This window comes from Oculina patagonica, chromosome 7 (genome assembly GCF_052425735.1).
Source record: "Oculina patagonica isolate OP01 chromosome 7, crgOcupat, whole genome shotgun sequence".
In the NCBI taxonomy this organism is placed as follows: Eukaryota; Metazoa; Cnidaria; class Anthozoa; order Scleractinia; family Oculinidae; genus Oculina; species Oculina patagonica.
In genome coordinates this window covers 1,269,902-1,283,812 of record NC_135764.1, presented here as the reverse complement: position 1 = coordinate 1,283,812, position 13,911 = coordinate 1,269,902, and the positions used below count along the sequence as shown (strand labels likewise).

The following is a 13,911-nucleotide window of genomic DNA, read 5'->3' as shown; positions in this document are numbered from 1 at the left end:
TTCTCTCAGAACAAGCTGATAATTTCTGAGCCTCATGGTGTTATAATCATTTGCATTTTATTTTTAGACCTTGTGCGCTTCACTATTTACAGTGGCATCTTCCACATAGTGGCTTTACTTGATCCTACTGATTCCAGATCGAATTGAAATTTAGTTTAGTGTTGGTTTTTTGTGGAGAGAGGAAACCGGAGAACTCGAAGAAAAAGCCTTCGAGCAAGGACGAGAACCAACAACAAACTCAACCCACATTGACGCCAGGTCCAGGAATCGAACCTGGGTCACATTGGTGGAAGGCGAGCGCTCTCACGACTGTGCCATCCCTGCTCTCCTTTTACCATTGTCAATGGCTATGGTTTTCACTGGGTTTTAAAAACATATTCAAAATCAGGTCTGCAAAATACAACCTTTCATTAAATTCACTTTATTATAGTTAGAGCTTCTTAAAGTGCATATGAAGCGAAATCAACTTTTGTATATTTCGAAAGTTCGGTATGTTTAAGACACGATTCCAAAGTTTGAACCATTTCGACAAAAAACTCGCAATTTTATAAAGCCTGAAAGTTGCGCTATTTTGCCCTCAAAATTGTCCTTCAAATCTCGCGGTCAAAATATCAAGTCACATGGGCTGATGACGTATTGTTGTGGACGAGATTCTCAATATCTTCCTCTTCTTCGTCCACATCATCTATTTCTTCGTGGTTGTTTGAACTTTCAGAGGAAACACTCATTTCGGAGTCGCTCAAAATGCTGCTTTGCCTTAGAAACCCTTCTTAGCGACCAAAGGGTGAACAAACGCTGTCCACAACAATACGTCACAAGCGCATTAACTCACCCCAGTCTCCTGGACATTTTTTAACAGAAAATAAGGCTTTTTGCAGCGCCAAAATCACGACCAAATTTTATTTTTGAGAAGATTAAACTTTGCAGTCGGAGGGTAAAATTTCACAAAAAAAATTTCGCTTCATATGCACTTTAAATAAGGACTTACTTGTGGCCCTTGTTCTCCTTGACGTCCTGGAGATCCACGGTTGCCACCCGTTCCCTAACAGACAACGACACATAATTTTATTTACCTTGTTCTTACTAATTTTCGCGATTTCAAAATAATCACGAAGTTTAATATGTGCAAAAAAACGTAGTGCAAGATTAAAACACGTGGAAATTAATACCATAGTTTATATCAAAACAATAAAAATTTAAAATGTTTGGAACTGCAACTATCTATCTTGAAAGTATCTTTCCGTCTTGTTTTCGACTAGCACCCATCCTCTGATTGCTGTTTTCTTCAGCTTCAGCCAAGTCCTACTTGCTTCAGCCAAAAAGTGCATGTCTGATAGCCTGGGGCTAGTGAATTTTGCAGTTGGGCTAGTGGATTTTATTCACTTGTAAATCAGCCAAGTACAGTCACCACAGTTTCCATTTGAAAATGACTTTCGGGTTAGTGTGTCCTGGCTACACCTTTCCCAAATGGCAAGCTGGAAAGTTCTACTTCTTTGCACCCTGCATCTCCCCTTAACAGGGCACTGCATGAACTTAAATGCATCTCCCCTTAACAGGGCACTGCATCATGCATCTCCCCTCAGGCCCGCTTGCCCTCCCCTTCACCTCCTGCATCTCCCTCCTCCTCACCCCCAGCACTTCTTCTCCCCCCGCTCATCTCCCCTAGGGCACTCATCTCATCTCCCCTTCGCACTCACTCATCTCCCCTTTACAGGACACTGCATGAACTTAAATGGACTGTGTCACGGCTGAGTTAAGTTTATCTTATTAAGTTTTACCAAATGCTTGCTATTTAACTGAATGTTTGCAAAGAAATTACTTCTATGGATCTAAATGACAAAACCATAGCCTCATTGCAACCCAATGTGTCTCCCAGGCACTCATAATTTAAAGTTTCAAGCAAACAAGACTAACTTTGAAAACTGTTCAGCCCAACAATATTTCAAAAACCCATAACGAAATCCGTTCCAATCTTCGTCACTTTTGGCCATCCGTACCTTCTTTTGTATTTGGTGTGTTATTGAAATGTTCCTTCACTGTTTTAAGAGTTTATTTTTTATATTTCAAAGAATTGGATGTTTATTTCTCATGCCTAAATTTAGCTAAAATCTGTGACACAGTCCCTTTACGCCATCAATTCACAACAGAATACCCAGGCCAGAGCTCCAGTGGCTACAGGAACTTATTGAAAGCCCTATAGTAAAGCATGCTATAGTGTTATTCATTTTTAATCCTTTTAATCCATCCTAACTACTGAATTGCTAAAATTTGTCAAGGCTGTGTTTGTGGTACTTGAATGGTGTAGAGTGACAAAAAATACACCAATGTACATTAACAAAAAAGAACTCACTGGTGGTCCACGTTTTCCAGGGTTTCCTGGGGCACCTCTTGCACCCTAAATTCGACATAACAGGCATTAGACTTGTAAATATCAATGCATAACCATTAATTACATTGCTACCAATGGACATGCTGCCTTCTGGACACCAGAAAGAAAATGACAACAGGGAAGGCCTACAACAACTTGGAGAAGGTCAGCAAAAAAAAGTCCATACACCTCACCTGAAATGAAATTTGAAAGACAGCACAAGACTTCTCCTGCTAGAGAGAGTCTGTAGAGACTTTTTTGCATCCCATGATGTTACAAGTATGTCTGCTTGCTTGTTTGTTTGTTTGTTTGTTTGTTAAAGGGGCTATGTCATGGGGATTTCACAGATTTTAAGTCTAAACTGTTCTGAAATTAGTAGTGATAGGCAACTTAACCCATCAAAAAACATCATCTTTGAACATCTAAAGGAATATATAACCTTAAATTGGCAAAGAGAAATTAAATCAGGGCTATAAATATCGATTTTTTTTAAGACGTGTGGAAACCATTTGAAAAATTAAGCCTTAATTTTACAAATTGCAATCCATTTCCATCCGAGCCATCTGCGGCCAAAGATGCTCGTTAACAGTTTCCGTGCTCTATAATATAGCAATTTTTAATAAAAATGGACTATTATTTCTACATTTCCTGTGACAGAAATATAAATTTTGGCGGTTCAAAAATCTTGTAAAATCCACGACAGTGTCCCTTTAAGTGTAGTCACAAATCAAGTGGGAAAAAGTCTCACCGGAACACCAGCTTCTCCCTTGATATCTTCAAGTGCTTCAGGATCTGGTCCTTTGACACCACCCTGAAAATTATTATATTGAATATCATTCATTAACACACTACATTTTTCATTTCTTTATAACTACCGGTATATGTAAGTAATTGCTTTATTGACAAAATTAATTTTGTTTGTTGGTCAAGATTTTGCTTTTTACTTGGGCAGAAGCCCAGATTCAAGAATTTGGTCACGTTCTTTAGTTTTGTGTCGTGATGCTCCTGATAAGGATAGGCTCGATTTCAAATATTTGATATTGTACGTGACTGGATCCAGCGCCGCCATGGAATATCTGTTTACAGCTCGTCTGGTAATATTTATTTAGAAGGTCGCCTAGGATGAAATAATCATTGCCAAACTTGCAAAAGTACACAAAAGGCTCTCTGCATTTAAGATGGCCCGAGTCAAAGCTGTTTGCAGCTTCTTTTCTTAAGGGTAGCAAGCTTAACACTTTAATTTGATTCATGGAATGGTGTTTGTTAAACAGAAGACTCTCTTTGAGGGCACAGTTTGAACTCTGTGAATTCCTTAAACTAAACTACCATTCAAGCATATAGATAAGAGAAAGTGAAGATGACTAAATCTTTCAAATGTTTGGCTCAATTTTTTTTTAAATCTTGATGCAAAAAGGCACCAAGTAAATATTGTTTTCTGTTTGTCACAGGGAAACCTCAATATATGCCAATGGACTGGGAAGATACACATGTTCATAAGCATCTGAAATCAATTTGCTGTTGTGTATAAAACATACTAAACCAGTCAATTCAATCAATGAACAGTTAAAAAATTACAAGCTCAAACAGATTGGAGTTAAGATTTTTTTTCTGGGTTCCCCTTAATTTAAAAAGACACTTGTTGTGTAGAACTTTACCGATAGTGCGCCGACGCCTCCACCAGGCGGGCCAGCTTCTCCTATAGGTCCAGCCTCACCAGGGTCTCCTCTGGGGCCTGGGTTGCCTGTGGCACCCTACAAAACAAGTTGCAACAGTGAGCAGCTACAACAGACATAACAGCTTCCTTGCAGGAGTTTTCTTTACCAAGGCCCAATAGAGATGAGGAGGGGGGGGGGGCTGCTTTCACAAACCAACATTTAACATTTAATACACTTCCTGTTAACACAGAGCACAAAATAATTTTCGGGCAGTTGTCGGTCATGTTGATGGGCCAAACAGATTTTAGCTCGGTCAGGTGTCATTTCTGACCAGTCAAAATATTGAAAATAGCGATTTCATTAGATTGTCTTCGTTTGGGTGGCATAAAAAGATCCACCATTTCTTAACTGTTTTGGCTAGAATTTCTTAAATTGATCGCTTTTTAATGTAAAATATGATAGCGACAAGTCAATCAAGAAGTTGTTCAAATTTTAAGCAAAAATGCTATTGATTTTTTCTGGTCATCAGTTATCGTTTTAAAAGCCATGGATGTACTTGATTGGTGAAAATGGCCAGCAAATTGAAATCATCATCTTGACCGGACATTGTCCATTGACTGGCCGTTATTTTGAGCCCCTTTGGACATCACTGAAAACCTATTCTCATGACAGGGCAGATGGGATAAAATAATCATTGCCTAAAGGAACATTATTAGAGGTACAAGAGAAAAGTTAGCCATTAGTTATTTCTTGACTAAGTGTGTCAATGTTGGCAACCAAAGACATTGCTTTGTGTATCTGTGGCTATTGACACTGATGCAATGACAGAATTTGACTTCAATCAGTTATTTCAAATTAACTCCAATAAGATTAGTTTATGCAATAAAAATTGGGCTCGTTACGTAGACAACTTTTACTTCCCTGCACCCTATCAGTGTTCTCCCTAGGTACCTTGACAGTAAAATTGTTGCCACCTGGCTTAAAATTGAAGATTAAATACAAGGTAACCTTAATTTGAAATCTGGAACTGGGAATTCCCATCCATAAGCATATAAGAAATCACTTAATTAAAGGGACTATGTCACAGACTGCGCCCTGTGTCGCGGCCTCACCACTGTGCTCGCGCATCTTGGCTGCGCTGGGCAGGGCACGTCAGTTCCCCCTCCTCGTTCCCACGTTTCCTGCGTGTTAAGGGTGGCCTACACTAACCAGAATCGTGTCCCTGACATGTCCCTTTAAGTCAATGAAACTGGCTGAGATTTTTTTACTGAATTTTCCCACCATTAATACAATTATAAAAGTGATTTATCCAAGTTGCATTAATATGTTCAGAACTGTGATGCATTTGTTTCGTTGGATAGCAGCTATCTCTATCAAATTGTCACAGGAACACAATGGCACTTTAAGGTGTTTTACGTGTGAAACTAAACAAAATTCCAGCGTTCCTGGAAAGAATGGTGAACTCAATTGACTTAGAGGTTGCTCGGAACAGAAACAAAAAGCTTCTTAAAGCCTGACGCAAAGTAAATAAGCGATAATAAGGCGGGGGAAGTTCCACAAATCAGGTTTTGACATTTGAAAATCACAGTCAGAATACCCCCTGGCCTTCCCAACATCCTAGGGAGAACACTGCCTATGGTGGGGGATGAGATGTAAGAGGTGAGGGAATGAGCAAATCTTTTCTGAAAAAGAAAGCTTACAAAATATGTTTCTACTTCTTAAAGCTGGTAGATCGTTGTGTTAAGTTACAAGAGAAAGGCTAAGGCTACTAAAAGAGAGTATTCATGGAATTCATGGTCTGTCCACCAGTCAATACATACTGGGTATCCCTGTGGTCCTTGGCCTCCCTGTGCACCTGGTTCTCCACGATCACCCTAACAAGACAAATCATGAGAATGAGACAACAAAACTGAAACATAGTACAAGTTTATTACCTACACAAAATGTTGATCAATAAGGAGTATTAGCATTTTGATGCTGGTAAGAAAAGGAAATCATACTTACTGGATCACCATTTGGGCCTTTTGATCCTGGCTCTCCTCGCTGCAAAATGAAAAATGTTTGTGTTATAAACATGGCATAAAACTCATATAGTCAAGCTTTGTTCAAAATCAGACAGTAAAAATTTTGTATTAAATTCTCCCTTTTACTTAAATTTCTTTTGCTAAATGCCTCATAAATTTTGAGGGACACCTATACTACCAGTCACAAGTAAGCTGACGCATGAATCTCTACTAATTTCTTGTGTATCTTTTCTTCAGTTTTGAATAAGTATCTTGAGTCTCTATATCATGTCTCAAGTTTAATGCCGTAAGGCTGAATTGAGTCTATTTTGATTTTTACTTTTTGCCAAATACTCAGTACGATACTTAATGAGAGTGAAGAAATCACTTCTATGGATCAGATTGACAAAACTATCGCTTTATTTGAAACAAATAATTTTCCCCCTGGTGTTATAAGTAAAACAAACAAACAGATGAGACTAACTTTGAAAACTGTTCATCCTAACAGAGGGGGGCTTATATCCGGGGGGGGGGGGGGGGGGCTTATAATAAATAAATAATACTTTATTTATTTTCAAAATTTAAAAATATTTAAAATTAAAAAAAAAAAAAAAAAAAAAAAAATTTTTTTTTTCCCCAAGTTTAAAAAGGGGGGAAAGAATTTTAAATATTTTTGTCCATCTTAGTTTGGTTGGTTCTAAGATAAATAATTTGGTTTTATTTTCACAAGTCACTAAAGAAAAGTCAAGACAAGACTTCCACTTACAGTGGAACCTCAACATAACGAAGGGCCAAGGGTCTGGCAAAATATGTTCGCTATAACGAGGTTTCTTTATATCAAGGTTCTTTTCCATGTTTTACTACTACTGCCCGGTGAAGAATATTGTTCGTTATGTAGAGGACTTTGCTACATAGAGGCTCGTTAAATCAAGGTTCCACTGTATAACACGATAAATCTCATTAACTGAAGATCCGCTTACCTTTGGGGGATATGTAGGAAGTGGATCTAATTAAGGCAAAACAACAAAGTTAATGATTATTTTAATGAACAAAAATAATACCTTCAATATACCGGTAATAGCACAATTCACAGTAAGTGTGAAATTTGGAAATATTGAATTATATGAAAAACTGAAAAAACAAATGGATCCGTCACATCAAATTTAGCAAAACCCTGAAGATTTGTGGAGACATCATTCAGACTTGATGAGATACAAAAATTCAAATATTGTGATTCTTACGATGAAACACAGGTAGTGTGTGCCAATGGCCACATTTTTTGTAAAAAAAAGTGAATTTATTTTAATTTCATTATTTTCTGCATGTTGAATCAGAACTCTTCGAAACTTCTTACTGTTGCTAAAATTAATGGGGTGGGGCAATTTTTTTTTAGTGAACCTGCATGTACCGGTAAATATTTTTCATTCAATGCAATATTTATTAAATGTTACTCTAACTGCAAATTGCACTATTGGGCCAAGCAAGGTTCGACTTCTTTTTTCACTGCATTTGCAGGTATGTGGCAGCTTAGAAAGAAAAGAACAATACAGTTAAACTTCTCTATTACAGACACCAAAGGGACGTCGCAAAGTGTCTGTATTAGAGAGGTGTCTGTATTTAAAAGGTCACCACTATGATGTCACTTTTGTTTTCATTGACAGCTTAATGTATTTAGTAACTTAAAATGTTCCACAGTGCAATGCTGCAGGTAAAAAATTAACACCAAGCACAAATCTGAAAACATCTTTAGAAGATGATAAAGCATTACATTGTTGTTTTTGTAACCACAAACAGGAAATTGCATTACGAACACATCATCCCCTGATGACTAGAGTGTCCGTAATAAAAAGGTTTAGTTTAAATGAATTGTTTCCCTGGGGCCTAGATTTCGTGTCCGTTGCCGTATTATAGAGGTTTTTTCTGGGACATTGGAGATTGTCCGTAATAGAGAAGTGGTTGTATCAGAGAGGTGTCTGTACGGAGAGGTTCGATTGTAGCTTTAAACAGAAAACATAAATTTATATTTCAAAAACTGTACTTTTATTAGAAACCATGTTTTCACGCACTTCCTGTTCCACAAGGTAGAAATACATTGTAAGCCATACCTTTTATTCTGCGCTGGAGAGCTTTTAGAAGCCATAATTGTTACATGTATTGGTAACTTACTGTAATCTGTAAAACAATAGTAACTACAGCCATTGTAACAGCAGAGAGGTGGAGGACGATTAGGAACAATCTGGCAGTCCCTGTCCAATAAACACTCATTGTCATTTGGCAAAGAGGAGCATGTAATACTCTTTTTAATTGGACAGTAGCTATTTCCTGGCAAGCAAAAATAGTTAATAAAAGGTTATCAAGGAGCCTTGAGCACATTATAGAATAAAACACATGTTCAAATTACTAAGTCAACAGCAATTTCAATAACATACAAGTTAACAAAAGCCATGAGTGTGAGACATGATCACAAATGGATATAGACAAGATCCTCTTTTTTAATTTGTATCCACTATATTAACTGAAGAATGCTTCATTTCACATGTATTCTTACTGAAAATTATTTAATTTTAATATCTAAAATGTCGATCTTCCAAATATGAAGTCAAAAATTCAAAAATTTAAAACAACTAAAATTCCTCCAAAGAGCAGGACTGCAGAAGTTTATTAGCTTCTAAATACCTATTTGTATCTCACTGAATCTCTATAGAGCCCTTTGTCTCATGAATTAGTTTTCCACGATTCCGAACCTCACTCTGAAATTCATATCTAACACATGCACGCATAGTAAAGGAGCACTATCACTCGGGGTTTCTGTATACTGTTTTGGTCAAAACGCTACAAAAGAAATGACAAAGTAACTTCACTCACACACTAAATACACCTAGAATACCAAAATGAAAATATTATTATAATAAGTGAATTGTTGAAGGGAACTTTGAAGCAACTTTTCCAAAAACACAAAGGGAGAATTTGACAAAATTTGCCAGACTTGGGATTAAAACTTAATGCATGCATAACTCATGATAACACCCCTTTAAGGTATATGCATATTTGCGCATCCTTACTGCGCATAATGGGCAAAGTTTAAACGAAAAAATCTATTGTTGGCTCTTTTATTATGGAACGACCTTAATAACATTGCTGCAGTTCTACGGTAAATTTCAACAAAACTATTATTATGACCATTATTTTTTGGTTTCCACTGATGTTAATGTCTTTTGGCTTTTGACTTTTCCAAGTTGTACGCATGATAGTGCCCCTTTACTAAAATGTGTGGAACAAAAACAGAAGAAACGAGGTCATGGGTAGGTCACGCAGCTATTACTTGTCTATACAGCTATTTATACCTGGTGCTACCAGTTAATAATCATTAAACTTAATTAAGCCTGGGAACAATGCTATATAGATAGGCATTAACAGCAAATTAAGCATAATTTTGAGTCTTGATACGTTTACTTGAAAAAAAAGACAAGTAGTGAGGCTAGTGAAAAAAAGCCTTTAATTAAGCAAACAAAGCAGTTTATTTTAGATAATAGCAGTTTTTATTAAGTTACATTACTTTTAGCTCAGACAAAGCTCTTACAGTCAAAATAGTCACCACGTGCTGCCTTGTATTCGAGAATAGTTTTGTTTAACGGTGAACAGACTCCCACGTGCGAAGTTTCATGTCATTCACTGTAAGTTGTCATTTCTTCAGTCAATTGAGCATGGTTTTTATCGAATTTTTCAATAAACAGAAGCTAGCTCTTCTTGAAAAGGCATGTCATTCACTGTAAGTTGTCATTTCTTCAGTCAATTGAGCATGGTTTTTATCGAATTTTTCAATAAACAGAAGCTAGCTCTTCTTGAAAAGGGTGACGACTTTCTGTAATGGATGTGTTGAGATTGCCAGAAGAATATCATCTCAGAAATTGGTGAACTGCTTAACCCACCAATGCTATTTTGTCGTTTGAGGAAGTCCACTCTCGACTATACAATAATCAGTTTACACCATCAGGAAGTGTGCCGTGTCAAAAGGTGGATGACTACCCGTGAGATATATCCAAATATATAAATAATATCCAAATATATGCTCTGTTGTGTGATTCAAAACCAAAGTAAATAAATTGCACAGGGTAATTCCCCTGGCGCGATGACATGGGTCCCGTGCCTTGACACATTCTTGCTGGGTTTGCTGTTTTGATTTCTATTCCAAAAATAAACTCAAAACACTTGCATAACACACGAAAAACAATTTATTTCTGGCTTAAAAAGTGGAATATCCAGAAAATAACAGTTGGCTCCAGGTTGCATCAGGAGTGATCAAATGTCACATGAGTCATATGATATCAAGAACAAAGCACTTGACGATTTTAAATTATAACCGACAACAAAGTTTTCTTGGTAGTGTCGGCCAAGTGGAGGTCTGGGGTGAGTAACCATGAAAAAAACCCACAAGTAAATTATAAACTGGCACTCCCCCCAGTTAACTAGGTGGCACGCACTGAGTATTTTGACTGATAATTTAGGGCGCGATCCATTGGACCAAATTTTTTCCGGCATCGGGGCCGGCATCCTTCTGGGTCCTCTCCGGATCGTTCTCGGTCCTGTTCCCCCGCCCGCCGTGACACGACATGGCGGTCTTCCGCGCGACACTCGTCGTCGCCGGCGCCTCGTTTGGACCGTGCGCGGTCGTCACACCACGTTTTGTCTCGCGAGGCAATCTTGTGCATCCAAATGTCCGTGTGTCAGCAGACGTATGTGTTTCCGTGCCCTTCGTGCGTGGAGCTACGTTTGAGCTAGTGGGATGTGGCTTCAGATTCGGGGGAATCTAGTTCTTTCTGTTCGGGTGGAACTGCCTGGCCGTCAGGGACCGTCCATTTGAAGTGAAGATCACCGAAGTCCATGGATCGCGCCCTTAGTTCAATCACAAGAGTGCTGCAAAACTTTCTTTCCGGCTTGAGTTTTTAAAAAGATATATTTGGCCTATTGTTATTGAAGGACAGTGTTTCTTAATCCCTGAGAGGTTCTAACTTCTATTTACATTTTACGAACGGGCAGGACCCTAGAAACTATTACACGAAATTAAACTTAAGCTTATATAAACAATTCAAAACATTAGCAGTGGTGTGCCGTCTTCATTCAATTCAGCTGATCAAAACAGCTGGTTTGGAACGAACAAGTTGCAGCTTTGAAGGAAAATTTAATAGGTGAATGAAAAGGTGCTGTAAAGAAATAAAGAACTGACTGCAACAAGCGTTAAAATTATTGTATTTAAGGTGAGCTTGCAGTAAAAAAAAAAAAACAGTAAAAACGTGGAAGTTCAAGTATGGACCTAAAAGAATGGCGCGTGAATAAGACTCACAAAGTTTATGCAGATTTTTAAAACTATCGTTTGTTAGAACAGTATGCTTACCTGAGTTATTAGCTGTTTCCTGCGCTTTGGGAAAATCTTCATGGCCTATCCAAGCCTGTGAAATCTCGACGCAAAACACCTGTGTTCGTCTCGAAGGAGTTAAAGAATTTTCACAGAGCGAAGGGAAAACTGCGCGCCTTCTACTAGCCTTGTTCCCAGACTTCCCACGGCGCGCGATCTTCGCTCTACTCAATACACAGAATTTTCGCATTTCCTCGAAAGGATTACATTTTAACTTTTTTTCGAGCGCGTAAAACCGCAAAAAGACGTCTTAAATAGTTTATCTTTACTGCGTAGAACGCGACTTTCTTTCAAAGTCGTTTCCCACTACCATAAAGAGAACGCAAGCATGTGGGAAAGGAATTTAGACTTCTTCTTTTTTTTAACGTACAGGCAGTCGGAGAACATGAAAACCAAATTGTTATTATAAAATACATTTTGGCAAAAGCAATAGTAAGCTGTAAGCTTTATTTCGCATCTCAATCGCCTTTGTCTGCTAATGTAACGAAACATGAGGTCAAATGCTTGCAGCGTTACCTTACAAAGTGCCATTGAACGAGCTTTAGCGTGACTTCGACCTTCGCGTGTTTTTCAGTAAGAACAAACACATATTCGAACAAATTAGCTGTGTCATCTTTGGCGTAGTTAAGAAATAAGAGATAATTTTCTTTCGAGTGTTTTTAAAGGTTTTTATTGGCCTGTTTCTTCTAGAAATCTAGCAATCTCCTTGTAACGCGATTGGATAGAAATCACTGCCCCTTGTGGCAAATTCCACGCGAAGTTCTAATAGCGATATTATATTTCACCCAGACCTCAAATTATGCTTCACGATCACGAATATAATCACACAAATCTCTTTTGTGCTTTTCTGAAAACAGCAACGTCAAAAATCACATACAAACAGCTCAGCAAACTTTTCACGACTTGATTCAAACAAGATATTTTGGGCAATACTTTTTTATTCGCCCAACCAAAAATCTTCATAAATACGCAAACACATACACTGTCTGTTTACTAAAAGAACATTGTATTTTTGTTAATTCTTAGAATCGATCTTTGAAGACAGCTCACAGGCCGCGAATCCACCAAAAATTCAATGCCATAATTGATCAGCAAAACTAGCAACGGGACCACATACATGTGTGATGTCTTGAAACAAAAGCTCATTGTCACTGGTAATGCAATGCAAGGGCCGATTAAAGAACGACGGCAAATTTCCACACGATACAACAATCGCATTCATAAAACTAGCACAGAAATACAGTATTTTCATTTTTACAAGCTGATTCTTCAAAGTATGAGTTGATTGGAGAAGATCCCAGCTAACATTCCCTGTAGAGCCATCGCAGACGTGAAAGACAACGAAAAGTCCCAGATTGTATTTGCTTAGAAAGGCAATCGCTCGACACAACTAGACCGTAAGCAAGTCTGATTTGTGTTTTTGTTTTTATTGTGATCGAAAAGTATGTTTTGAGAGAAACCTCTTATTTCCAGACTAGCGCACTGTGTGCACGCGCGTAACGTATGCCCAGATCCTCCACCGAAAAGCGACCCTTTGTTGCAAATGCGGGGATATTCCAGGCTTTCTCAAAGATGTAAAACGTTTTCGCTTGATTTTCCTTTTCAGTTGCGCGAATCCGAAATAACTTGGAAAACAAGGTTAAATAAACGCCAGACCGAATGTGCATTATTATATACGTGATCTCAGCTCAGATCGGTCATGAAATGAAAAAGCCCTTGTCCGAGGCAAATGCGCGATCCGATAACATGTAACATGCAATAATTGAACCCCAGAACAATTTTCCCACATAAATACACTATTCTTAGCTGCCACATACCATCAATGCGTACTTAGCTCCAAGACAAAACATAAAACATTTACTTAAACGCATCCAAACCAAGATATACTAAGCGCTTGTAAGTAAAGGAACGCATTCCAGCGTGCCACGTTTATCACTTACCTTGTCCTTGTACGAGAATAAATAATGAGAGTCCTATTAGAAGCGTCGTAACCGCGGCGGAGGGAAACATCTTGGCAGAATTCGCTCTATGGCGGTCCTTGCTGGTGCAAAATGCTTGTAAGCACTACACACCAATCAATGGACCTTACAAAAGCCGCTACAAGACGAAAATGGTGGAAGCGGCCGCCAGTAGCTAGCTTGAGGCGCGGTTCGCAATCAAGCTTTTAGCTGACTGGTGATTAGAGACATTCAAGACCCTGCAAACTGACACCGCCTCTATTGTATTTTAGACGCCAGATCAGACTAGACTGAATTGTCTTTTCTTCTCTTCATTACACTGGGGTCCTTTGATACCTCCAATCCCACAGAGCATTTCGGCCTTCACGAAGAAAAAAGAGATAAAGCTTATTCATGGCGGTGAGGGGGGAAAATATATTACAAACACAGCTCAGACGTTTCGGATCCACAAAATAAATAAAATCGATTTTTTTTTTTTGGTTTGCATGCAAGAAAGGGTTCAAACTTTTGAAAA

The 13,911-nt window shown here is 38.2% G+C and overlaps 1 protein-coding gene across 3 annotated transcripts in view; it reads right to left on the bottom strand.

The window, feature by feature from the left end:
• The window catches only part of LOC144661317 (uncharacterized), a 61,601-nt gene extending 47,979 nt beyond the window's left edge, over positions 1-13,622 (bottom strand). For 2 of the 3 annotated variants that reach the window (XM_078522040.1, XM_078522039.1), the window contains exons 1-9: positions 11,419-11,644; positions 8,193-8,348; positions 7,007-7,032; positions 6,028-6,066; positions 5,844-5,897; positions 4,024-4,119; positions 3,117-3,179; positions 2,351-2,395; positions 989-1,042 (exon numbers count right to left, since the gene is read on the bottom strand). In XM_078522040.1, coding sequence (XP_078378166.1) covers positions 989-1,042; positions 2,351-2,395; positions 3,117-3,179; positions 4,024-4,119; positions 5,844-5,897; positions 6,028-6,066; positions 7,007-7,032; positions 8,193-8,348; positions 11,419-11,629 — 744 coding nt within the window. In that variant the 5' untranslated portion in view covers positions 11,630-11,644. Of the gene's footprint in view, positions 1-988; positions 1,043-2,350; positions 2,396-3,116; positions 3,180-4,023; positions 4,120-5,843; positions 5,898-6,027; positions 6,067-7,006; positions 7,033-8,192; positions 8,349-11,418; positions 11,645-13,379 lie in introns of those variants that run through there. The other variant, XM_078522041.1, reaches the window with a different exon arrangement.
• Positions 13,623-13,911: the final 289 nt, after the last annotated feature.